At 42.8% G+C, this 27,328-nt stretch overlaps 1 protein-coding gene across 6 annotated transcripts in view; it reads left to right on the top strand.

The window, feature by feature from the left end:
• FAT1 (FAT atypical cadherin 1) overlaps positions 1-27,328 on the top strand; it is a 172,625-nt gene that overhangs the window by 89,811 nt on the left and 55,486 nt on the right. For all 6 annotated transcript variants that reach the window (XR_012688179.1, XM_075196658.1, XM_075196666.1 and 3 more), the window contains exons 4-7: positions 5,800-5,861; positions 10,946-11,275; positions 13,590-13,800; positions 22,035-22,174. Coding sequence is in view for 5 of the 6 variants with exons in the window: in XM_075196658.1 (XP_075052759.1) it covers positions 5,800-5,861; positions 10,946-11,275; positions 13,590-13,800; positions 22,035-22,174 (743 nt within the window). In the remaining variant the exon portion in view is untranslated. The remainder of the gene's footprint in view (positions 1-5,799; positions 5,862-10,945; positions 11,276-13,589; positions 13,801-22,034; positions 22,175-27,328) is intronic.

Here is a 27,328-nt window from a genome sequence, read left to right on the forward strand (position 1 = left end):
GGGGAAGTAATATCTGGTGGGACCCACCACAATTAGATCAGGCCACATGGCTGCTGCGTCTACATTGTGCGCAGTTCAACCCTGCTGCCGATACTTCAAAGTCCTTTCCCGTCTGTCTGTCGACCATAATCACAACCAGCAAGCCAGACAGAACATCTGCTGAACCAAAATGTCAGATTAGTTCTACAACTGCATCTGTCTCTGCTTCATCGATCAGGTTAATAGGATTCTTCCAAGGCCAAGTTACTGGCAGTCAATTCCAATGCCCTGGCTTACCCTCATGTAGATGGTTGCGAGGTAAACAGAAATCTGTTATCACAGTCAAACTTTACAGTAAAGCTGGGTACACACTACACAGTTTTCATCCAATAATCGGCTAAATCAGCCGACATACGACCTCTCGTTCAAAAGTCGGGTCAGTGTGTGCAGTGACACGATGGTCGAAAGTCTGCCCAAATGGACGATTGTCGCCTCATTTGGTTGGTCTTACTGTTTAATATTTTCGTTCCAATCTCGTTTCCGTTGTGTAGTGTATATAAACTTCCAACCGATCCACAACAGTGAGTATGAAATTACAGTCATTGCTCACGACAACATGGCTGTAAAAAGTCGCTAAAGGTACGTCCGCTCTTCCCTTTATCGTCCTAAACAAGGCTGGTGTGTATGCAGTCCATGGACCGAGCGATCGGAACATCGATCGCATGTAAAATCGCTCAGCATAAAAAGTTGGTTGCAATTTCTGTAGTGTGTACCCAGCTTAAGGCTAGGTACACAGTTTTTCGTCCAATCATCATGCAAAACAGTCAACATATGACCATTCTTTCGGAGTGTGTATAAATACATGATGGTCGAAAGTTGCTCCAAAGTGCCGACTGTCAGTTCATTTGGTTGGTCGTACTGTTTAATAATTTGTTCCAATCACCTTACAATAATTTAATGTGTATACATTTTCGATCGATTCACGACCAACTACTGATAGTTCCTCAATCTGCGACTCCTTTGGGGGCGTGTGTATGTAAATTTCTGGTGCCTGTACGCCGGTCGGTCTTTCGTTAAACATTTAAAACATGTCTAGTGTGTGTAAGCACGAGCGATCGGACCTTCAGTCATTAGTAAAATCGTTGTAGATAACACGTCGGTCGGAAAATTCTTCAGTGTGTACAAAGCCTAAGCTGTATAGAATTAGCAGCAGCTCAGTCCCTGATATGGGGCAGAATGGGGCTTGGATAGGCAGACAAGGAAAACGTATTATTGTCTGCCTGTAACACGTGTGCTTTGCAGCCTTTCCTATGTCTCATCACTAACCTGTACTCCAGTCAGCCCTAAGTCCCTAATCCTAATATATAGAGGGTCAAGGACATTAGCTTTAAGCATCAGACCACTGGGTGTCAGCTAAATTACCAGTGCATGTAAGCAACTCATTGGTAAACAGACGATCACTGCTGTAGTCATCGACTAATTGCTGGAAAAAACATCTGCTGGGTTCCATCATCAGCACATGCCTGCCAGATCCACACAGTGTACACATCAACCCTGCCACCAATATTTCATAGTCCTCTCCTGGCTGACCCATTTTTTACAACCACATGGGCCAAGCAAGGCAGAGCATCTGTAGGCCTGAATTTTCATATAAAGCCTAAAACTGCATTCACCTCTGCTCTATCACTTAGGTCAATTGGATACCCCCAAGGCCAGAAATGACCTAAAGCTACTAGCTGTGCCTTCCCTAATGGTTGCAGTTTCCTGATTTATAACTACCAGCTGTATAGACTTAGTCTTTCCTGTGACTAATAACAAGGCCTGCACACTAGCCAGCTCTTAGCTCCTCCTCCTTATGTAACCTCCGTCTCTCCACTCTTTTTCAAACCACTGCTTCTTACCTTAACCCCTCCGCCTAGGCTCGTTCTCTACTTTACGGATTGTCGAAAGATCTGTAGGGGAATTTTTATTGTAATGCTTCAGAATATAGAACAAATAAAAGTTCCTGTTTGTGTAACCAGTTAAAACTGTGTGAAGTGTAAACCATAGTAAAGTCATACATTACACTGCCTCTAGAACACAGCGGTCAAACTAATTTTCAGTTACATGTCCCTTGGAGATAAACATTGTGTTTAGAGATTGCTTGTTCGGTGTACTTGGTTTTCTACGTCCGTTCCAGTAATAATTGTGCTATGTCTACTAAAAAAAAAAACAGTTGGTCGCTTAAGTGTTGGTGAAAATAATTCTATGTGACATTTATGTTTAAGTTTGATGTAACTTGTTTGCTAATATATTAGACAGCTAAGTTGCAATGGCTGAATGTATCAAGCAATTAAACGTATGTTAAAATAGTCCAGGGTTGATCGTACTCCTACGATGGTGCAGATGACATCTTGCTAAAAGTGCTCTTCACTCCAGCACCTCCTCAGAAAACTAGTTTTTTGGGGGTGTTTATAAAGACTCTGTAGGCCCTGTTCAACAGGGGAACCCACCCTAAATATCCACCCCTCGCACCATCTTAACATGCTAAGCCAGTGGTTCCCAAACTTTTGCAGTTTGCGGCACCCTTAGAGTCTCCAAATTTTTTCAAGGCACCCCTCCAAAATAATTATCGAGCAGTCCTGTTTTAGAAGTAGTTGGGTCAAAAAATTGTAATAAGTATTTAGATCAGAACAGAAATACTTATTTAGTTCTATGCAAAAATGCCCCCTCTGCATCCAGACACTCTGCCCCCTTTGCATCCAGACACTCTGCCCTCAGGCACTCTGCTCCCTCTGCATCCAGACACACTGCCCCCTCTGCAACCAGACACACTGCCCTCTCTCACACTGACCCCTCTGCCCTCTGTCACGTTGTCCCCTCCTCTGCCCTCTCATGCTGTGTCCCCCTTCACTGCCCCTCTCACGCTGTGTCCCCCTTCTCTGCCCCGCTGTGCCCCTCCTCTGCCCCGCTGTGCCCCTCCTCTGCCCCGCTGTGCCCCTCCTCTGCCCCTCTGTCCCCCTCCTCTGCCCCTCTGTCCCCCTCTGCCCCTCTGTCCCCCTCCTCTGCTCTCTGTCCCCCTCCTCTGCTCTCTGTCCCCCTCCTCTGCCCCGCTGTCACCATCCTCTGCTCTCTGTCCCCTTCTCTGCCCCGCTGTCACCATCCTCTGCTCTCTGTCCCCCTCCTCTGCCCCGCTGTCACCATCCTCTGCTCTCTGTCCCCCTCCTCTGCCCCGCTGTCACCATCCTCTGCTCTCTCTCCCCATCCTCTGCTCTCTGTCCCCATCCTCTGCTCTCTGTCCCCATCCTCTGCTCTCTGTCCCCATCCTCTGCTCGCTGTCCCCCTCCTCTGCTCTCTGTCCCCCTCCTCTGCTCTCTGTCCCCATCCTCTGCTCTCTGTCCCCATCCTCTTCTCTCTGTCCCCCTCCTCTGCTCTCTGTCCCCCTCCTCTGCTCTCTGTTCCCCTCCTCTGCTCTCTGTTCCCCTCCTCTGCTCTCTGTTCTCCTCCTCTGCTCTCTGTCACCCTCCTCTGCCCCGCTGTCCCCCTCCTCTGCCTCGCTGTCCCCATCCTCTGCTCTCTGTCCCCATCCTCTGCTCTCTGTCCCCCTCCTCTGCTCTCTGTCCCCCTCCTCTGCTCTCTGTCCCCCTCCTCTGCCCCGCTGTCACCATCCTCTGCTCTCTGTGCCTCTCCTCTGCCCCGCTGTCCCCCTCCTCTGCTCTCTGTCCCCCTCCTCTGCCCCGCTGTCACCATCCTCTGCTCTCTGTGCCTCTCCTCTGCCCCGCTGTCACCATCCTCTGCTCTCTGTCCCCCTCCTCTGCTCTCTGTCCCCCTCCTCTGCCCCGCTGTCAACATCCTCTGCTCTCCTCTGCCCCGCTGTCCCCATCCTCTGCTCTCCTACTCTGCCCCGCTGTCCCCATCCTCTGCTCTCCTCCTCTGCTCCGCTGTCACCATCCTCTGCTCTCCTCCTCTGCCCCGCTGTCACCATCCTCTGCTCTCCTACTCTGCCCCGTTGTCACCATCCTCTGCCTCTTCCTCTGCCCCGCTGTCACCATCCTCTGCTCTCCTCCTCTGCCCCGCTGTCACCATCCTCTGCTCTCCTCCTCTGCCTCGATCCCTCTCACTCTGCCCCGCGCCAGGCACCAGCCATAAAAAAAACAAAAACACACAAACTTACCAATCCGTCGGGCGCCGGGACCCAGCAGCCTCCTCTCTCCCGCAGCTTGTTACTGACGTCGATATTCAGTGACAGCTGCAGGAGAGAGGAGGCTGCTGGGTCCCGGCGCCCGACGGATTGGTAAGTTTCTGTGTTTTTTGTTTTTTTATGGCTGGCCCGCGGCACCCCAGTGACAGCGCCGCGGCACCCCTGGGAGCCGCGGAGCACAGTTTGGGAACCGCCGTGCTAAGCCATGTACAGGGCGGTTCCTTGCCCATTCACCCGCTGAGACCATCTGTAATATGCCATCTCCTACTTTCCCTGAGGTAGGGAGGAGTGGCACAAATAATAAATACTGATCCACCTCACCACCATATGTTCCATTGCTGTCATTAATCAGCAGTGAGTATGATTCCAAATATACTGGGCAAATAGCTAATAGGGGTTGGTGGACAACCACAAGAGTGTCTATGGAGTACAAAAGCCTCCAGAACCAGAATAAAAGGAGGTTTAGTTAATATAAGTGGTGAAGGACGGTCATGGTTGCCAGCAGCTGACTGTCTTAAGATTTCTACTATGGCTAGTTAATTTTTCATGTCTCAACATTCCAACCGTATCATGCCACATGTAACTGCACAAAAATTCCAATCACCGTTGGCTGCTTTAATTTTGGTGACTGATGATGCTGTGTTACAATTGCCATGCACACTTTTCCCACTTTACCCTATGTATCAAGTATCTGTCATACCTCTTAGATTGTAAATTAATTTGACCAGGGCCATCTTTACCATCATTGTATGTAGTTTCTTTATATTATGCTCCCGTCAAGTATGTGCTAACATATTACTGTGTAATATGTAATAATAATTTAACCACTGCTTGTGTGGTGATTGGTGAGTATTTGAAGCAACACACAGGAATACATTACACTGACCTGTGACACCCTGTCCCTGTCTCTTCCAAGTTGTAGAACAGGATTAGGGGATTGGGTCACTCTCTGATCAATCTCCTGTTTCCTGGTGTCAGTAGCAGCAGCGTTGAATGATAGCAGGGGAATGTATTATGTCCTGGAATGACAGTAGGGGAATGTATGATAGATGGTGGGATAGTGAGCGGCATGATGGTTTCCCACTGCCACCCACTGGTTCCCACCACCTGAGGCGAGGTACTCGTCTCATTGCAGGAGCGTTCTTACATGTGCGTACTCGTATTAAATGCATAGAAATAGATGCATGACCTCACTAATGAAGAAAATTAGTATTTGTACTGTGCATTTCTCTCATTAGTGAGTCATTGGTAAATGAATTTTCATTTGTGGTGTCAAATAATAAGTGTTTTTAAGTGTATGTTACTTTGATAACTATATTTTTGCAATTGAACTGAAGCATAGGCTCTGGCTTCATTTATATGGCTGTAATGCTGCAGATGTTTTTTTCTTTTTTATGCAAGTACTCTGGTCTTCGATTTTATATGGTCTGCTTATTTGATTGAAATTTATAGGATGTAAATAACAGAGCTCATTTCTGAAAAGTACCAATGCACACCACAAATCCTCTGTGTTACGCTAGTATGTCTTGATGGTGCAGAACTGAACTGGTTTGCATCATATGTGGTCAAGTGCAGCTGTTGAATGTATCCTACTTTTATTGGTTTAAAACAATGTACTTTTTTTTTCTTCTTTTTTAAAGGTTTAATAACCACTACATCGAGAAGGCTTGACCGGGAACAACAATCGGAACATATACTTGAGGTGTGTTAATTATTTCTTCTTCACCCTCTTTGATGCCATGCATATGTAAACATTGCTGCTTTTTATAAATTATTACCTCAGCTTTGAACAAACTCTTACTGTGCATGTTCCAATGACTATCTGTTGTCTGACAACACAAAATTAACAATTGCATGCTGAACAAGAGAGGTGGTACTAGACAATTATCATCATCATCATCACCATTTATTTATACAGCGCCACTAATTATGCAACGCTGTACAAAGAACTCACGCACATCAGTCCCTGCCCCATTGGGGCTTACAGTCTAAATTCCCTAACACACACACACACACACACACACACAGAATAAGGTCAATTTGTTAGCAGCCAATTAACCTACCAGTATGTTTTTGGGAGAGTGGGAGAAAACTGGAGCACCCGGAGGAAACCCACACAAACACGGGGAGAACATACAAACTCCTCACAGATAAGGCCATGATCAGGAATTGAACTCATGACTCCAGTGCTGTAAGGCAGAAGTGCTAACCACTTAGCCACCAATTATCTATACATATTCAGAAATAAAAGATACTGAGAATTACACTCACTATGTAGAACTAGAGAAGTGGTATTATGTAGCTGGCTAACGGGGTTGTACACTCCTGTGTTACTCTGAGCCTGACACACTCCGATACAGTGACCAGTGTCTAATGCTGTTTAGGTATAAAATCCCAATGAGAGCAGGAACAACCGCTGGAAAATAATGACAGCTGGAATAGTATGTTTACTATAATGTATATTTTCAGAAACGAAGACCCTTAAGCAGAGCTCTGTTAGCAAGTCTTTACCACAATGGTTATTTTGGTATTTTCCACCTAGGACCAGAGCAATACTAAATATTGCCAGGATTTTAGTTATGGACCTTTGCATTACTTCTGTGAGCAGCTCCCATTATAGTCCACTCTTGATTTTTATTTACAGGTTTCAGTGAAATTAATTTTAGATTTCATATCGCTTGTTGTTACGCTTGGGGTTAATGTGCTGCAAAATATTTCTGTCTTCTATAATTGCTAATTTTTTTCATTACTTTTATTTTATGTCCCCCCCAGCTGGTCTTTGCTGCTTAGCTCTGTTTATTGCCAGCTCAATGATACAGCAAAGGCACTATAAAGTACTAAAATACAGTGTAATGCAAGCTTTAATGTTTTAATGGTCCTATTCCTATTTGTCTGTTTAATGGAGGCAAGCTTGAAAATAGTTTGGGAAGGAACCCAGAAACATAGTGGTATTTAGATTGGAGGAGCTACAGCCAAGTGTTGTGTGCATCTGGCAAATTAATTTAACATTGAAATGTTGACCAGATGGGTTAGTGTTTTTTCCCTTGTTTACAAGGAAATTTGATCCTCTACTGCACTGTGGTTTAGAGATATGAACTCTCTGTTCCAGAATACCTTGATCAAATGGTGAAATCTCAATGTTCAGTGAGAAATGTCCTAATCTTATTTCAGATGCCACATTACCTGATGGGATACAGTATTTGTTAATTATTGGCTTCAGATGTACACTTTGTAGCACACCCAATTAGGTTTTATCATTGGGTGAGATACTTGTCATTGCAAACTACAGATTTATTTTCTCTCACTCTCTCCCTCCCTTCACTCGCTCGCTCTCCCACCCCCTTCGCTCGCTCGCTCTCCCACCCCCTTCGCTCGCTCGCTCTCCCACCCCCTTCGCTCGCTCGCTCTCCCACCCCCTTGTGCTCGCTCGCTCTCCCACCCCTTTGTGCTCGCTCGCTCTCCCACCCCCTTGTGCTCGCTCGCTCTCCCACCCCCTTTGTGCTCGCTCGCTCTCCCCACCTTTGTGCTCGCGCGCTCTCCCCCCCTTTGTGCTCGCGCGCTCTCCCCCCCTTTGTGCTTGCGCCCTCTCCCCCTTTGCACCCTCTCCCCCTTTGCACCCTCTCCCCCTTTGCGCCCTCTCCCCCTTTGCGCCATCCCCCCCTTGCGCCCTCTCCCCCTCCCCCCTTTGCGCCCTCTCCCCTTTCCCCCTTGCGCCCTATCCCCCTCCCCCCCTTGCGACCTCTCTCCCTCCCCCCTTGCGCCCTCTCGCCCTCCCCTCACTTGCGCTCTCTCTCTTTCCCCCCCTCGCTGGCGCCCTCTCTTTCCCCCCTCGCTTGCGCTCTCTCTCTCTCTCTCTTTCCCCCCCTCACTTGCACCCTCTCTCCCCCCCCCTTCGCGCCCTCTCTCTCCCCCCCCCTTCGCGCCCTCTCTCTTCCCCCCCTTCGCGCCCTCTCTCTTCCCCCCCTTTGTGCCCTCTCTCCCCCCCCTTCGCGCCCCTCTCTCTTCCCCCCCTTCGCGCCCCTCTCTCTTCCCCCCTTCGCGCCCTCTCTCTTCCCCCCCCTTCGCGCCCTCTCTCTTCCCCCCCCTTTGCGCCCTCTCTCTTCCCCCTCCTTCGCGCCCTCTCTCTTCCCGCCCCCTTCGCGCCCTCTCTCTTCCCCCCCCCTTCGTGCCCTCTCTCCCCCCCCCCTTCGCGCCCTCTCTCTTCCCCCCCTTCGCGCCCTCTCTCCCCCCCCTTTGCGCCCTCTCTCTTTCTCCCCCTTTGCGCCCTCTCTCTTTCTCCCCCTTCGCGCCCTCTCTCTTCCCGCCCCCTTCGCGCCCTCTCTCTTCCCGCCCCCTTTGCGCCCTCTCTCTTCCCGCCCCCTTTGCGCCCTCTCTCTTCCTGCCCCCTTTGCGCCCTCTCCTTTTTCTCCCCCTTCGCGCCCTCTCTCTTCCCGCCCCCTTCGCGCCCTCTCTTCCCGCCCCCTTCGCGCCCTCTCTCTTCCCGCCCCCTTCGCGCCCTCTCTCTTCCCGCCCCCTTCGCGCCCTCTCTCTTCCCGCCCCTTTCGCACCCTCTCTCTCCCCCCCTTGTGCTCGCGCTCTCTCCCCCCTCGTGCTTGCACGCTCTCTCCCCCCTTGTGCTTGCGCGCTCCCCCCTTGTGCTTGCGCGCTCCCCCCTTGTGCTTGCGCGCCCTCTCCCCCACCCTTGTGCTTGCGCGCCCTCTCCCCCTTTGCGCCCTCTCCCCCTTTGCGCCCTCTCCCCCCTGGCGCCCTCTCCCCCTGGCGACCTCCACCCCCCCTTTGCGCCCTCTCCCCCTTTGCGCCCTCTCCCCCTTTGCGCCCTCTCCCCCTTTGCACCCTCTCCCCCTTTGCGCCCTCTCTCTTCTCCCCCCCCCCTTCGCGCCCTCTCTCTTCTTCCCCCACCTTCACGCCCTCTCTCTTCTCCCCCCCTTCGCGCCCTCTCTCTTCTCCCCCCCCCTCGCGCCCTCTCTCTTCTCCCCCCTTCGCGCCCTCTCTTCTCCCTCCCCTTCCCGCCCTCTCTCTTCTCCCACCCCCTTCGCGCCCTCTCTCTACACCCCCTTCGCGCCCTCTCTCTTCCCTCTCTCTTCCCGCGCCCTTCGCGCCATCTCTCTTCCCCCCCTTCGCGCCCTCTCTCTCCCCCCCCTTCGCGCCCTCTCTCTTTCCCCCCCCCTTCGCGCCCTTTCTCTTCTCCCCCCTTCGCGCCCTCTCTCTTCTCCCCCCTTCGCGCCCTCTCTCTTCTCCCCCCTTCGCGCCCTCTCTCTTCTCCCCCCTTCGCGCCCTCTCTCTTCTCCCCCCTTCGCGCCCTCTCTCTCCACCCCCTCTTCGCGCCCTCTCTCTCCACCCCCTCTTTGCGCCCTCTCTCTTCACCCCCTCTTCGCGCCCTCTCTCCCCACCCCCTCTTCGCGCCCTCTCTCCCTCCCACTCCTTTGCGCCTTCTCTCCCTCCCACCCCTTCGCGCCCTCTCTCTCTCTGTCTCCCTCTCTCTCTACTTCTCGCTGTAAGACACACACAGTGCCAGTCAGCTCCCCTTACCACTCACATAATCATATAATGCCAGGATTTATGGACCCATCACACAGTGCCCCCCAAATCGTTCTGCTGGCAAAAGCTAATGTTCATCAGTGCCCACAGATGAGGAATTTGCAGTTGCCTGTGACTGTGGAGGAAGAACTGTATCTGGGCACTTTCTCATCCTCCCCTATGTCAGTTACACCATCACAGTCTGACAATGGAGCTAAATCTAGCCTAAAAAGTACAAAACTCGGGCAAGGTGAATTATTGACCCATTGCTGGTTATGATACCACAATAAACACTTACAATATTAACATAATTGCACTGTGCTGCAGTGTTTTATATACATTTAAATTGGATGAGTTATTGTTTTAGCTCAGTTTACAGAACATTTTTACTACTTATATTGAAAGTTATGTAATGAATAGAAGTACTTTCCAGATTACGCAATAAATACCTGACTTAGGCAAATTCCTTTTTATTTATACAGTCTCCATTATATATTTCCTCCTATTAACTTATCTGCCTACACAACTAAAACATCTGCTGCTAATAACTGGAATTATAGGCTGTAACTGCACAAGGTTAATGCTTGTATAAATAATAAAGATTATGCTCTATCACTATTAAACTTATAAATATACTGTTTAATTGCACCTTGTCTCTGACTTGCACAACATCAGCTTGCATCAATGTTACATTCTAGAATGCTTTGTGCAAGTCGGGAAGTATCTGTACCATCGCTGCTGTGTAAGTGACATTTCATCTGCTTTCTTTTTAATATCTCAGTTTGTCACATTGTATGTTACACATTGATGGGAAGATGTTGTTACCATACGGCAAGCGATTGGCAGGGCTTGAGCAGCTAATGACAAAACACAAGAAGCGGCGTATGTCTTTGTTTGCCTTTTTCTACAAATGGAACTTGATGAGACTGAGCTTTTCCTGACAAGTATCAGCATTCTATTTGCTAGATGTGACAAATATTCAGAGATTAAGCCTTTTTGAACAACCAATCACTTAAATCTCTGCACAGATTTGTTTGGTTTTCTGGGACTGATTAAATGTTTAGTTGCATAAAAGAATAATACATTCAGTTCTTCCCTGAAGGAATATTTCAAACTGTGCTTGTTCTCCAAGCGATGTATAAATTTAGGAAGACTTCAAATGAGCATTTTTTTTTCAAGAGTTGCTTAAATGTTTAAGTCTGATGTGCATCTTTCCATGGGGAATGTAGCAAGATATAATACTGTTAAATGTTGTTCTTGCCTGTACAGGTGACTATTACAGACATTGGATATCTTCCAAAATCAACAATCTGTCGGGTCATTGTAAAGGTGCTGGATGAAAACGACAATAAACCCCACTTTCTGCAAAAATTTTACAAGATCCAGCTTCCTGAGCGTGAAAAGACGGAGCGGGAGAAAAACGCCAAGAGGGATCCCATCTACAGAGTAATTGCTGTAGATAAGGATGACGGCCCTAATGCGGAAATTTCTTACAGCATCGAAGATGGAGATGAACATGGCAAATTCTTCATTGAACCTAAAACCGGGGTGGTTTCATCTAAGAAGTTCTCTGGAGTAGGAGAATATGACATTATCACTGTGAGTTAAATTCTGTGACTGCAAATATATATGAAGAAATACATTCTTAAAGTTATAGTATTTAAGAAGCATCACAGTTGTAACTTAAATAGCAGGTAAACCCACATTGAAATAGTATTTGTTATAAAACTATGAGCTAAAATTAAATAACTGGAGAGAGCGAGAGCGCCGACAGAGAGCCAAGCGGGAGGGAGAGAGAGAGAGAGCCAAGCGGGAGGGAGAGAGAGAGAGAGCCAAGCGGGAGGGAGAGAGAGAGAGCCAATCGGGAGAGAGAGAGAGCCAAGCGGGAGAGAGAGAGAGAGAACGAAGGGGTGGGGGGGAGAGGGAGAGAGAGTTGTTGCATTAGCTTAACGTAGACATCTTTAAATATATCCACTTAAGAGAATGAAGTTTCTGTATTCTACATGACTTGAATCATGAGTCTGAATGACAGGCTTGCAGTCTCCTAGATACTGGTTTCTCATTTCCCAAAAGTAGAAAAACTATGCAATGTGATTGACCAATTGCAGTCTATGATACCACAATAAACACTATCAATATTAGCATAATTGCACTGCAGCATTGTTATATACAGGACATTTAAAATTGGATGAGTCTTTGTGTTCCGCTCAGTTTACAGAACTTTTTGACTACTTTTTTTGAAAGTTTTGTATTGAATACAGTCACTTTGCTGGTTACGCCATAACTGGCTTAGGTAAGATCCTTTTTATGTATATAGTCTTCATTTTTTGGATAGAAATCCTATAGAAATTGATAGAATCATTATCACCCATGGCAGATAATGTGGTCATAAGACGACTGCTATCGGCCTGCGTTTGCGGTTATCTTTCCACCGCACCATCTGGCTGCTCAAACCGAGATGTGAATAGCCGGATCTCCTCTGATATAGCCATCCACATGTAGATCTGGATCAGCCCATGTGTGGCCACCTTAACAGATAATAAGGGAGAAAATATATACAGGGCAGGAGCATCTATAGAATACATGCAGACAGGGGGTTATTTTGTAGAACTTGTACTAGTACTTGGTAAATATACAGACAAAAGTTTTTTTTTTTTCTTTTATCACCACACTTACAAAGCACTGTAGAACATGCATGCAATTTATGAACAAAAATGTAATTAATGTGTAGGTCTGATCAGATGATCTCGGTGTATTTCCAGCAGTCTTGACATTTTACTGCCTTGATGGGTCTGAAAGTAGACTTTGTTGTGTAGTCTGTCATGAGAACAGCTACACATTATATACTAAAGCCAAGTCAGTGACAGACGTTCTCTGAAATGTGGTATCACGTGAACAGATTTTCTAAGTTAATTGTTGTCCTGGCCAAAAAGAATTGCTCTACATATTGATCAATAAAGCATAAGATCAGCAGTTCATCCTCCAACTCAAAGATTTATTAGACTGTAGTTTCTTGTTATGTGAATATATGAACTCTGTGTATTCTATGTGGAATGAAAAAGTTGGCTTTAAAGTAAGTAAAGTAAAGGATTAGTCCACTTTTGTGTACTCTCTCAGGTGTTATATCCCATATCCTCTCATCTGACATTTGTTATATGCACTCTCTAGTGTAAAGTATCTATGCTTTAACTCTCTATCAGCTTTTTGGATCTTTAGTGGGTTTATTGTACTGTGTCCTCCAAATACGATCCATTATGACTGTGTGAACGATGGAAATAGCTTTTTTTATCTACTCTGTTGATATTGTTGCTGATGGCAGTACAAGTAATTGCTAGGTACACTCTACTAGAGAGTGTATCTAAAAAATTATTAAACATAGGTTAGGAGTTGTATTTGTAAGTTTATAGGGTGTATTCATAGTAGTTTACTCTGCTCCTTCCAGTGTCTCTCACTCTGAGAACAGGAGATGAATATTGATAACAAAAAGGTATTCAGATCATAGTTAAATGCACCTATGAAAAACAGTACATATTATATTATTATCAATTATGGGATATAGTTTTACAAAACAACGGATAAGCTCAGGTCAGTGCATTGGATACTATTTACTGAGGAGATCTGTTGTCTCTTGTAGGAGACCTAAGGCCGACATTAAACAAATCTTCCTGGATAATAGGTCTGTAAAAGTAGAGTGGCCGTCTAAAACTTTTTACATGTAGAGTCATCTATTAAACTTAGACAACATGCTTAGCTTGAGAGTACTCATGTGTGACGTGATACTGTGCAGTAAATGGAAGAGATTCAGCAGGATGTCAGGCACTTTCTGCAGCATAAATAATAATTACCTTCATGTCATTGTTGCAGCTATTGATTGGTGCTCTTTTGATTTATATGCTTTATTACACATTTATAGATTAAAGCCGTTGATAACGGGAGACCTCAGAAGTCGTCCAGTACTCGATTGCATATAGAATGGATTGCAAAACCAACACCGCTGATGGAACCAATTTCCTTCGAAGAACCATTTTTCACCTTCACTGTGATGGAAACTGATCCCGTAGCTCATATGATTGGCGTGATAACTGCGCAGCCTGTGGGCTCGCCATTGTGGTTTGAGATTACCGGTAAGCATGTACAGTTACTTTAGACAAGGGAAAGTAATACTCAGTTTGGAACCTTTGCCTACGTAGTATAATAAGACAATATGTTCAGAAGTACTATGGGGATACTGTCTAGTGATTTTGTCATATATGATTGCTTTTTTGCAGAGTGTAGTTTTTTAAAACCATGTTACAGTTTTGATGGGTGAAATACTTTTTACCTTAATCTTTAATGAAACATAACTTGCTATGAAACTCAGAGTTGACATGAATTATAGCTATGTGTATTTTACTAGTTCTTGAACAACAACCACAAAAACTCAAAGCAAAGTAAAACTGGGTTTCAGTCACACCATAATGCTCTATGACCTATATATCTGCCTGGATGCATAGGCAAAACGAGGGGGGGGGGGGGGTGGGTACCTAGTGCATGGAAACCCCCCTCCAAGCCTAGGGCACTGTATAATTGAGGTGGCTGGACCCTGCCCCCGCTTCACCCAGCTCTGCTTGAAAAGGGAGAGCTGCGTGCATGTACCTAACAGTAGTGCACGCAGCATTGCCCATGTATATTATGGGGATAGGAAGTGTTTGAGAGCATTTAAGCACTGTCTAAAATTATAGCCATGTCCCCATGCATGCTGGCCACACCCACTGGCGGCATGGTGTGGAAACCCCCCTCTACAAATCCTGCGTTTGCCCCTGGGATGGGTGAGATTCTTATCACCAATATGACCTGTGCTGGTGTTACTGGTGTCTGATTGGAGGATGCATCTCTCAGAGCTCAAACAATATAGCTATTTGGAATGGTTCAAGATTCTTGGGTTCTTCTCACAGCTGCTTATGTAAATGAATGTAAGTGCAGCGATACCAGCCCATGAATATATTTTTTACTGATCATTTAATAAAAATTTGTATTGATCGACAGTTTTTTTACTGACACATTGGTAATGTCATTCTAAAATGTAAACTAGTATATACAAAGGATAGTAAGATATTACAAGTGAAAATAGTAGCATCTACAGGAAAATGGGGTCTGTGGAATGAAAATCGGGGGCCTCATTACCCTTTTCAGCCCTAAAACCATTGGTGTAGTGAATGCTTTGGGAAATCTTGTACAGTCAGAAATAATATTTTTAAGTTGTCTCTTAAAACAACAAAAGCCACCAGTGCTGTTATTATGATTGTGGTGTAATGTAACTAACATGCAAGACATTGAAGCATTATCGCCACACAATGGCCACTGTTTATTCTGCCACCAGAAGTCCCATTAAACTAAAAGTAAAGAAATGTGGTTTACAAACACCACACTGCAGTTTATTACAGCTGCTTATAAAATATTCCGGATTTTATATAGTGCCAGTGTTATTTCATTAACAACTGAGCCCCTGACAGATTTATAGCTCTGTAATAAACAGAAAACAACAGATGACTAAATGCTATAATTATTATGATGGATACGCTTATTTTAACAGTTTTCTATGTCTTCATCACATGAAGACATAACCAACCTACAATGAAGAGCCCAAAGAAATATTGTAACAACATAAAAGCAGTTACTGTGGCAACGCTTTGTAACACAATCATTTTAAAATGACATAACAATGCTAAATTAAATGTGACTTATTTAAAACTTCCTCACTAAAGGCCTGATTCATTAAGGATCTTAACTTGAGAAACTTCTTATTTCAGTCTCCTGGACAAAACCATGTTACAATGCAAGGGGTGCAAATTAGTATTCTGTTTTGCACATAAGTTAAATACTGACTGTTTTTTCATGTAGCACACAAATATCAACTTTAAATTTCAGTGTACAAATAAGCTTCAAGTATTTGTGTGCTACATGAAAAAACAGACAGTATTTAACTTATGTGCAAAACAGAATACTAATTTGCACCCCTTGCATTGTAACATGGTTTAGTCCAGGAGACTGAAATAATACATTTCTCAAGTTAAGATCCTTAATGAATCAGGCCCTAAATGTTAGTTATTTGTTCTAGTTATATGAAGATATATCCCCTTCAGAAAATGCTACGCCTTGTTAAAACATAAACCCCTTGCTATATGCAATTGAAAACAAATATCGCTAAGTTACCCTATAGTGACAGCCTATAATTTGGATGCACACTGCCGCATTCCCAGATGCTTGTTGGATTTTAATACGGTTTCAGTAAACGCTCATTTAAAAGCCCAAGCAAAAGACAAAGGTTTGGCATTGACATGGTAATGCTGCTGAAGGCAGTGCTGTAACTGAATGAAAGGCCAGCCTGAGGGTGTATGTGCAGCAGTATATCCTCCACATTCAAGGTTACCAAGTCTTCTCTTTTATTGCCTCCGTCAAACACATTCCCTAGCCAGCAAGCTAGATTTGGATTTTTTGTTGATGGTTTAGAGTCGACTCCAGTCATATGTCCTCTAATGAAAAGCTATGAGACACGTTTCTTTTTAATGGATTATTTCCCACTGCTTGTTGAAAAAAAATAATGGGGTTCCAGAGAGCTTATCAAAAGGCGGCAAAAATCCAAACTGTAGTGTTATTTTATCAAGTTTCCTCATAGAATGTCCTGAAATGAAGAAGTGGTTCTATAACATGACATGGTAATTGCACTTTTTTTTTTTTTTTATTTCACTCAAGACTGGTATCGCTGATTAGAGCAGACATATTGAGCTGTCTGCCAAGTGACTGCTAGCAGTGGCTTCTGAAGTATCTGTACCTGTCTGTCAGATGCTGGATTATTTCACATTCTTAACCCTGCCTTAACGTTTGTCTCCTGCCTGGCATTATTCAGTGCATGGTTTAAGATGTATAATGTATTGGAAATCAAATAGGCTAGTTGTAGTTTCAAATCGTACAGGGAAATCGGAAACAAAGGCTGTATTTTTTCCATCCATTTCTCCTCAATATTTATATAACTTTTTTTTTTTGGGTCATTGTATTAGCTATTGATGCGATGGAACTTTTGAAATAGTGGCTTTTCTTCATCTCCTCAATGGTTTTAAAATAAAAGCCTCAAAGCTGAACAAAACCTTAAATGGAAAATATTTTTCTTCACAGGGCAGGATGTATTACTACAAAGCCCCCAGTACAAAGTAATGTGTGTTACTTCTAGAGTATTTTGGTCCCATAAGAACATTAAATCCTTTTTTATGCAAACAATGTCAGTATGTCTATTGTACTGCTTCTGTGAATCGGTTTTATGCTGCACAATATCTCACAGTGTTGCACAGGAAGATGGAATTTATGGCATTGTTTGCAAATGAGCAGTTATTTGCTCTGGGTGAGAGAGAGAGTCAGTGAGAGTGAAAAAGTGATGGTTCAGATGTGTCTGATTGTGAGCAGTGGAGGTCAAAATGGTATCGTCTGGTGGTCGGGGTTGGTAGAAGCGGAGATTAATTTGCTGAGTGTGGCAGGATAGGCCATGAATATACTTAGCTACCAACACAGTCCCACTATCCCCACATTCTCATGATTAGATTCAGAGGCTCAACTGAGCATTATTTTAAGAGAAAACTGAACTTTTATAAAAATGAAAGGGCTGGTCCTATAGGGGTAAGGGTAATAAGTTGGGTTTTGAAGTGTCGTTTGTGCTCTTCCCACCATGGGCGTTTCCAGATAAACCCTATTTTACGGGAGCAAGGGCATAAATGACCTTTAATGTCGCACTCTAAATTCTAAAACCCATCCATAGCTGTGAAAAAATCATGCCAAACAAAAACATTGTTTTTTAGGAGACGGGTGGAAGCCTAAAGAAGAACATCTTTTAAAAAGATATCATCATCATCATTTATTTATATAGCGCCACTAATTCCACAGCGCTGTACACAGAACTCACTCACATCAGTCTCTGCCCCATTGGGGCTTACAGTCTAAATTCCCTAACTCACACACACGCGTACACATGCGCGCACAGACACAGACTAGGGTCAATTTGTTAGCAGCCAATTAACCTACCAGTATGTTTTTGGAGTGTAGGACGAAACCAGAGTACCCGGAGGAAACCCACGCAAACACGGGGAGAACATACAAACTCCTCACAGATAAGGCCATGGTTGGGAATTGAACTCATGACGCCAGTGCTGTGAGGCAGAAGTGCTAACCACTAAGCCACCATGCTGTCAATAGCTTTTTAAAAAATAAATTGCGAATAAAGCTGCTTCCCTGGCTTTGACGGTTGCTCTTTGCTGGTCTCAGGTTATAGCCCTTTAGACTACTTTACAATATGTCAGAGACGGAAAGGTTAGACATTTTAAAATGACCATGACATTTAGACATTCCAAAAAGCTGCCTGGTAATGGAAAACGAAGGCGTAAATATAGCGGGAATATTATGCAAAAAACAAAGCCTTAATAAACAATTCCATATTTTAACATCTCTAATGTCGTGTCTTTAGCTCTTTGCTTTTTTTCATGTTTACATATGCAGCAAAGGTTGCCCCATCCATCTGTTGATTCTCCACTTTGTTTTAATCCCTCCAGATGTTGTGCAATTATGCACCGTTTCAGAAAGATTTATTTGTTAACTGCTGTTCAGAAATTGCAAATATATGTTTCTCACTGTAATTACAATACCCCGGTTAATGTGTGTTTATAGATTTAATTCATTATGCAAGTATTTGTGACAAGTGCTTTTATCTTCTACCTGGTGCTGGCGGTGGCCTGCTTTTTGGAAGAGTGAGTTTACAGGCAGTGGCTCTGAACTCATCAGTGGCTGCCCCATCCCTCAGTTGCTCTCGCTGCCATGTTCTCCGTTCAGCTTGGGAAGCCTTCTGCTGCATTGTGTCAGTTATTGGAGGATGTCTCATATCACCTCATTAAACTCTACATCGTGGTGCAGAATGGTCCCCATCTGAACTCTGACTCAATCAGCTGCATTTGCATCAAGGATGTACATCCTCTGACTGCACAATCCATAAATGCAGATAGGTTATTTAAAATAACATTAATCAATAGAAAAAATCTGGATGAATACTTAAGAAGTTAAAAGTGACATAAAAATAAATGTATGTTAATTTCATAAAGTTTAGTGTCAAAAAATAAATATCACATATTTAGTTTATAAAGTAGTTCTGATTTCTATAAATCAGTTTTGTGTCTGGAAACACTTTGTCGCTGCACCCCACTTTCCCTCCTGTAATCACCAACTGGACTGTGTACGTTGTGATTTTTGCTTAAGCCACAAAAAAATGATACAGATATTTTCGCTGAAAAAGAAAAAGGTTTTCTGTCGCACAGATTTGGGAATAACCCTCTATCTCTTTGTAACTAGAATGAATTCTTTCTCTCGCGTAGAGGGGTTCTACTGATAACTGAAGTTCAATATGTTTCAAAAGAAAGGGACTAGAAGTTATCTATACAGTGCACAATATTTCCCGTCCTACCCATCAATCTTTGTTATGGCATCATGTATGCTAAAATATAACTTTTATTAGTATGTATAAAAACAAATTTATTAAAATATGCGAAATATAGTGAAATTGTGAATAAAGTGAATTAAAACTCCGGAGATGCTTGAACTTCTCAAATATAGAGCCAACGAGGTATATAAGTTTTCTAGGACTGTTAGCAATTCCTGCTAATTATTTTTACCCATTGCCTCGTAAATTGTTCCCCTTAATATGTTGGTTAAAGCATATACTCCACAATAGGGAAACAATACCCTAGATATAGTAATCCTTATGACTAACAATCCTATATAACAGCGCTAGCTATAGAGATCACTGTTCTCTGATCCTTAACAATTTTATTCTCAATATAATAATTATCTGGATCTATATGCAATTCCAGGAGGCCACTCGTTATAATAAATGTTCCCCTCCCATCTTTATTTGCTGCTTTTCCCAGAAAACTAATATCTTATCTTTTAAGCGTTCATGCTGCACAACTAAATTTTTCTTATACAGTATCTCTATCATGCTAGACGGTGTATAACGAATTCCTATCTTAGTTGGATTGATCTTTGTCATTAAGGGGTTTGGTCATATTAAATGGTTAAGTGAAGTATAGCAGGCATCCGGAGAAACACTACCGCGCGTTTCTTATTGCTTTGTCAAGGACTCTTTTTATGAGGCAATGGGTAAAAATAATTAGCAGGAATTGCTAACAGTCATAGAAAACAGATATTTTCGCTGTCAGATAGCTAACAGCTTAACACAATCACTATAGAGGATTATGGTGCTGACTAATGCTATGGTGAGGGGGTATGGCACAAACAGAACCGAATCAGTATGATCACACACATGGATGGCCAATCTGCAGATGTCTATGTGGTGGGATGAATGGCCATATTTGCACTGCAAAGATGTGCACCTAGACTTCAGGGTTGGACGACAAGCAACACCCCAGGAGTGTGAAGGGAGTCGTTGTATTTCCGTAATACTGGATTAGATCTGATAAAGTCAGATACTGACCGATAACAGCACAATGTGTGACTAGATTTATTTACAAGGGCTGAAAAGTTGGAAAAGCTGCACCCACAGCAAACTGTGCATAGCATAGACATTAAAATAAAAAAAGTACAATCATATAAACCTGTCATTCTGCTGCCCTACATGCTAGTTATTAGTATGCGTCACAAACATGGGTATAGACAGGGCCATCAATTGGAATTTTGGAGCCTGGTGCAGCAACTTTTTGATGCCACTTCCATAGCAGCCGAAGGGGTAGTGACCACACAGGCAAGCCGGGGCCCCTGTATATTGTACCTGCTCCCATCCCTTCTCGGTGCCCGTATGTATGGATTTGGGCACCCTCACCAGCATCAGTAATATTACCGTATATACACTCGTGTATAAGCCGAGTTTTTCTGCACATTTTTTAAGCTGAAAAAGCCCCCCCTCTGCTTATACTCGAGTCAATAAGTTTTCCCAGTTTTTTGTGGTAAAATTAGGTGCCTCGGCTTATATTCGGAAGGCTTATACTCGAGTATATACGGTATATATGCAATACACTTACGTGTGTGTGTGTGTGTGTGTATATATATATATATATGTATATGTATGAACAAGCATATAGTAGCTTAATTCTATATGCCCCCTTCCTGAATGTTTATGTTTTGTCCCTCACCATTGCAGTGGCTGGCAAGGACATGCCATAATGATAATTATTAGGTGATTCATTGACATATCTGCGGTTGATCATGAATTACCATGTACATAATGTTGTGCTTCTTATGGTCGGCCGTTTTGACTTCTCCTTGTTTTTCTGTGTCCTGTCTTTACTCTGCGTGCTGCCAGGAGATGACCTATATAGTGAAGTATTTTACATCCTTCAGATGGCCTGTGACCCAAACTGTGTAGCAGAAGGTATCTGCTACGATGGGATCTTGTACATCACAGCTAGTTCTAGAACCATTACTGTAGATGAAACATTTGTTTTGAATCGTGTGCTTGTATTTTTCTCATTTCTCATTACTGGTGCCCAGAGTTTAGCTCAAGAGCTTTTATATGTTTTTTTTTTTTGTTTTTTGTCAAGGACAAATGTATGTTCTTTACCACCGGCTTCTGGAAGATTGATATTGGAGTAATTAGGGCATAAGCATTAGCTTGTGGCTTTCATTATATGACAGCTAATTATAAAATTGTAACAGTCTTCCATCAAAAAGTCATGATCAGTTGTCTGCAATGAGCTGTGATTTGGTTTGACAAAATAGTTGTGTCTAAATCTGCATAACACTACATCATTTTGATATGTTTAATGTCACTTGATGATTATGAGCGTCATGCTAATAGAGCCGCATTAAAAGTGACTGCAGTTAAGAACCATGTGATGTATATAGTCTGTCCATTTCCGTACCTGCGGACTGAGCCTGAGGATACTCCTATATCAATCCAGTTCAGCTTGGGATGTGATGTGTTGGTTCCGGGGTTGGCAGCCTCTGGTTCTTTTGCCGTTTTGTAATTGTTACATTGAAACTCCCAGAATCAGCAGGATGAGGTTCCTGGCTGAGAGTTTTATATAAAAAAATGGCTAAAGATGCACGTTGTCTACTCCTGTTCCATTGTGACTCTATTCTGTCTAATTGTAACAGAAGTGTTTTTCTTCACTTTTATTTCATTGCATAGATTGTGTAAATGTAGAGTATTTGTGTCACTATCGCTGTTCATGTCTGTAATCTTCTCAACCGTTTGTAATACTGTGTTTCAAACTTTCTGTCCACACTCTTTAATTCATGTTGTAACGTGGCCTCTGGTGATCCCGTGAACTGACTTCCTCTACGCCAGGTATAAATACTTATTTATAAACGTCTCGCTCATTTTAACCAGGTGGAAACTACGACAGCAGGTTTGATGTAGACAAGGGCACTGGAACCGTCATTGTTGCCAGACCTCTCGATGCAGAACAGAAATCTAATTACAACTTGACAGTGGAAGCAACAGATGGGACAAGATCTATCAGTACACAGGTAATTGAATTGCTAATGAAGTGTTTTAAAAGGAATTTTTGTAGGCTCGTAGTCACATATCCAAAGTTCTATATCGCGCTAGCCTTAAAATTGGTTTGTTTTAAAAACTGTCACGTGCAGTGACTAGAGGGAATATAGATAGTAAGAACTGCGGAGGAAAGTACAGCAAAGTGCTTTGAGTCCAGTGAAATAAAACATAAGAAATCACTGTGGCTATTGAGGACAGAAGAACGCTGGGATCATATTAACTCTTTCCCTGCTGGCAATGGGCGGAGCTACACCAGGTGTTCCCTAAGATCGATGTTTATATAACCTAAGGGATGTGCAGGCTATACATGATACATGATAGAAAAAATAGCACTTACCTGGGATATCACACCAGGGGGTAAATGTATCAAGCTGAGCGTTTTCTGGCAGGTTTAAAAAAACAATGAGATTCTATCTATCATTTATTTAGTACATTCTACAAAATGACAGCTAGAATCTGATTGGTTGCTATAGGCAACATCTCCACTTTTCAAACCTGCCGGAAAACTCTCAGCTTGATACATTTAACCCCAGTTCTGTCTCCTGTCCCTGCCAACAAGATGGTATTAAAGTTTTTTGAGTATATCATACATCAAGTCATTAAACGCCACATTGGGATGCATAATACTTCCCATCCGAAAAATAATCAGTAGTCTGGATATGGATAAATAATTATAATTAATAATGTAAGTATTTGGAATGCTTTGTGTTGTCTATTGAAATGTTATATAGTTCAATTATAAAGTTCAGTGTTATATTAAGAAAGTTTTATGCATATATTTTTCACTAGTTATTTCTGTTGTGTCTGTAAGTACCTTGCTAAAACGCACCACTTTCCCTTATGTAATCACTGACATAAGTTTTTACAATAATGATGCCGTTTGCTTAAGTTAGAGAAGCTGTTTTACTCAAAAAGCAGCATAATGATGTTTTCAAGACTACCCGATAACTACTTACATGCATTTTACTAGAGTTTTTAACATTACTAATCACTCTACTGTCGTTACCAACTCCAACGAGAAATATCAATGCAAATCTAATGGCGAAATGATGCCACACAGGCTAAGGAAACCATAAAGCTACCTTAGGGTAACTCAAACAGTGGCTGCTATGTGTTAATATTAATATATGCTGCCATTTATTACTTGCAAATACATTTTGTTTTTCTAGGTGCGTTTTTGTTGTCAGGCCTTTAACTATTTGACCTGGTTTATTGTCAGAACACTTAAGGAAGCCCCAAATGCACCAGTGCTTTTACCTTCTTTGTTTGTGCCGCTTCAGAGTCTTTTTATGCAATTTAAGGCTTTCCGTGTATGCTCATCGCAGCTTGTAGAGAGCTGCCTTGTGTTGGCCCAACCCTTCATGGCTGAATTTAGCACTGCTGCCATGGTGTCCGAGACAATAACACATCTTTTGAAACACTGCTGTTCTGAGCAAAATAATCCCCTAGTTAGTCTTTCCTTGGCGTTCTGAGTTATTTGTACAGACCTGTGAAGCGCAGAATGGAGGCTGAGGCTCCCTGACTATAGAAGGGCATGCAGGGTCACTGGAGTGTGGTTAAAAAGAAAAGAAGAAAATACACAGATCTCAGCCCCACTCTGCAGTTTGAATTATAAATTAAATATGTTACTGCCCACAGAAAAGCTATAATTGCATTTTTACTTGTTGAGACATATTGACTGCATGACCTTTGACTTAATGCCCTGGGAGATACTTAATCCAGCCTTTACCTCCTATTCGGAGGCCGGTTTACGGGTAATTGAACAAATGTCTTTTTTAGTGCAGTGCAGGATGTTTACGTTTTGAAGCAGGGTTGGCAGTAAGAAGATGGAGTAAGACTACGGGCTAGATTTACTAAGCTGCGGGTTTGAAAAAGTGGGGATGTTGCCTATAGCAACCAATCAGATTCTAGCGTTCATTTATTTAGTACCTTCTACAAAATGACAGCTAGAATCTGATTGGTTGCTATAGGCAACATCCCCACTTTTTCAAACCCGCAGCTTAGTAAATCTAGCCCTGAATCGTCTCTTCAAAAGGACAAGTGACTTCTGGAAAATGCCATTGAGGCCTGGGAGTCCGTGTCCCTCCCATGACACAGGCTTCTGCAGACACACAATATGCACATACAGACAGGTCCACTTTGACCTGCTTTGCGTGAGAGCAGGGCAGGTTGTTCTAGTCAGTGTGAGTCAGTGTAGAAGCAGCCTGCCCAGAACAATGAGCAGCGATAGGAAAACTGTCAGGCAATGTTCAATGAGAAGGATATTCACATAAGCCTCTGTAAAAGGTGAAGGGACTATGTTCACTTGGAGCATTGCCTGCCTTAAAGGCATACTTTAAGTACAGATAAACAGCATCAAACTAATACAAAAGCAGCTTCTCGCCTTTGGCAAAGCACACCGAAAAGTAATTGGGTGCATAGAGTTTACAATGCGATAATAAAGTAGGTAATTGCTTAGTTTCATTATTTTATATTAAGTTCAATATTTTAGATTTGTTGTTACTGGTAACATTAAATTGGCCTCTGACCAAGCATGTATAATTGGTTTGGGAGCCGTAGTTTGTAAAATACCCAGTTAAGTGTGCTTGCTTACTGTAAATATGGATTTTTAAGCTCATTTTGTTGCTAAACTTTCTTTATGGATTTATGTCATAAGGGAGCCACAGGATCACACGCGTTCCGCCGATGGTTTAAACCATTGAATAATCATAGGGATTTGCACAATCAAGAATTCCGAGAATGTGCTCTGTGTTTGCAAATCCTAATTAACACACATTCCTCTAAGTAACTGGGCTGTGTTACATGCAGCTGTAAGTTCCGGAGAACTGCTTACATATTCACTTTTTATCCTGCTTCTCCACAACACTTCCAAGGTCAAGGTTTCAGCACCTTTTTTAAAAAAAAAGACACACACGAATCATGTTCCATAAATTCAGCTTATTTTGTCTAGCCCTGTGTGCTAATTTGCCTGACTTGTGTACACCATTGCAAATTTAGTTCCCCAGGGTGTTTAAATTTTTTTCAAGCCAAGTAAACGTGCACTTTGAGACTGTACGTTGCTTCTAGCGCACGTCTACCAGTGAATATGGTTTTAATGTAATATTTTATCTAATAAAAGGCAGTCGATTTGTAACCTTTAAAGAGAGAAATTGCAGGTCCATGGTATAGCAGCAACTGTCATCATTTTTACCTGTCAGAGGACTATGGGAATTGTTGTTAGCAGCTGTAGAAAGGCCAGAATTGAACCCATGACCCCAGTGATGTGAGGCAGCAATACTAACCACAGTGCCACCTTGCTGACCAAAATGTTAAGATTGTTGGAACATGAGTAATTCTTTATTTAAATTGGATATTGTACTTTGGAAAAAATACATATAACAAAAATAGATCTTATATAGCTGTTTCTGCAAAGATTAACATGGACACTACTGTGTTTGCGGTCTCATGTCAGTGTTGTGCTAAAATCCCTTTGGTAATGTCAACCAACTCTTTTCTATTTATTCAAAGACAATTACATGTATCCAAATTAAGCAGCGTGGAAAACTGGTTTTGGATCAGGATTCCGGTTGCCAACACTTAAAAATATTAAATACAAACAATGTTGTTAAAGAAAAAATGTCCTAGTCCTAGCATTTATATTGACACATAATTTTGAATTTTGCTATGTGAAAGTTTGTTCAGAACTGACAGTAAACACCGACATTCACAATAAAAATGTCTCCAGGATTATAAGGAAGGAATTCAAAGTCCTCCACAGTCTCGGAATCATTGCTTCAACACTTCTGTATCATTGTAGTCTCATCTTGGAGGGAAGACTTCCATTGACTTTTCTATTTTTAATTTTTTTCTACTGGTGGTGACAATTTAGTATTTGGCTTCAGTAACTTTACTGACGATTAGCAACCCTGGTCATGACCCACATTTAATAGAAAAATAAAATGATATTGCACACTACTTATAACAGAGTACGTTTCCATTATTTTATGTATATGTTTAATAAAATCAAATCCCTCATAAATGCTCACCTGTAATGATTGTTTCATTGACATGCAAGCAATGTGTGTGTTGTGAATAATGGATGGCCTATTAATATGAAAAGGCAATCTGTTACAATTGTGATAAACAAAATTGCTTGTATTATCTTCCTTAAAAACACCACGGGCTCATGCAATGCGACTGCTGAGAACTGTACGTAGTGTTAGCACAGATGCCGGTCTGTGCTATTTAGGCAGTTTTTTATCAGGTAATCTGCTTTTTTATTCATTACCTGAAGGAATATAGGCTAAAATTGCACAGATCTGAAAGCACAGACAGCAGAGGTGCACGGGATCAGTTTGGAGCAGTGGAGCACAACAGCATTTGTTAAAAGTTCTCATACCTTGAAAGTACTTGATATATTTCACATTGTATTCATATTTACCTTTCAACTGACTGTGGACTGTTGCTGTCTTTTAGCTGTTTCAGGGACTGCCATGTTTATCCAGGAAGTATAGGAAAATATTGGCCTCTATAATTACATCTTTATTACAAATATACACAATTATGATAACTCACTGAAATTTTACATAGATATATTTTTGTTAAAGTTTTCATGAACTAAAGGATATAGCATTCGTCAGAAGTAGCAATAAACAAAGTACTATCATACCTCATTAAACTTGTGCTGGACTCACGCATTGTGGTATCTATATCCAGTAATTAGCCTAATATCACTGCGCGTGTGGTCTCAAATTGACACGAATCCCAAATAATAATCCATTAGAAATTGATCTGGTCATTAATGGACGCTTCGGTAAATGCAGCTGTTAAGGTGATTCCAGATGACCTCTCTTGACCGGTCTGGTTGGTTGTCTTCCAATCTCACTAGCAGGATCCTGTGACACTGAAAGAGATCTGGCTGCTCGATCAGATGCCCAAACCACTGGTGGACTAAGATGATGGTGGGCCCCGGGCTTTACGCGTGACCGGGTGTCTCTACCCCACACGAGTCTCAACTACATGCCAATCATACATTATGTGCCATGCTGTCCACCGATATGTGCAGTGCGCTACACGTACCCTTTCTCCTAACCTCTCCCCTATTGCCATGGGCCCCAGGCAGTCGCCCCATCCATCCCAATTATAAT

Source organism: Mixophyes fleayi, chromosome 1 (assembly GCF_038048845.1).
Source record: "Mixophyes fleayi isolate aMixFle1 chromosome 1, aMixFle1.hap1, whole genome shotgun sequence".
Taxonomy (NCBI): domain Eukaryota; kingdom Metazoa; phylum Chordata; class Amphibia; order Anura; family Limnodynastidae; genus Mixophyes; species Mixophyes fleayi.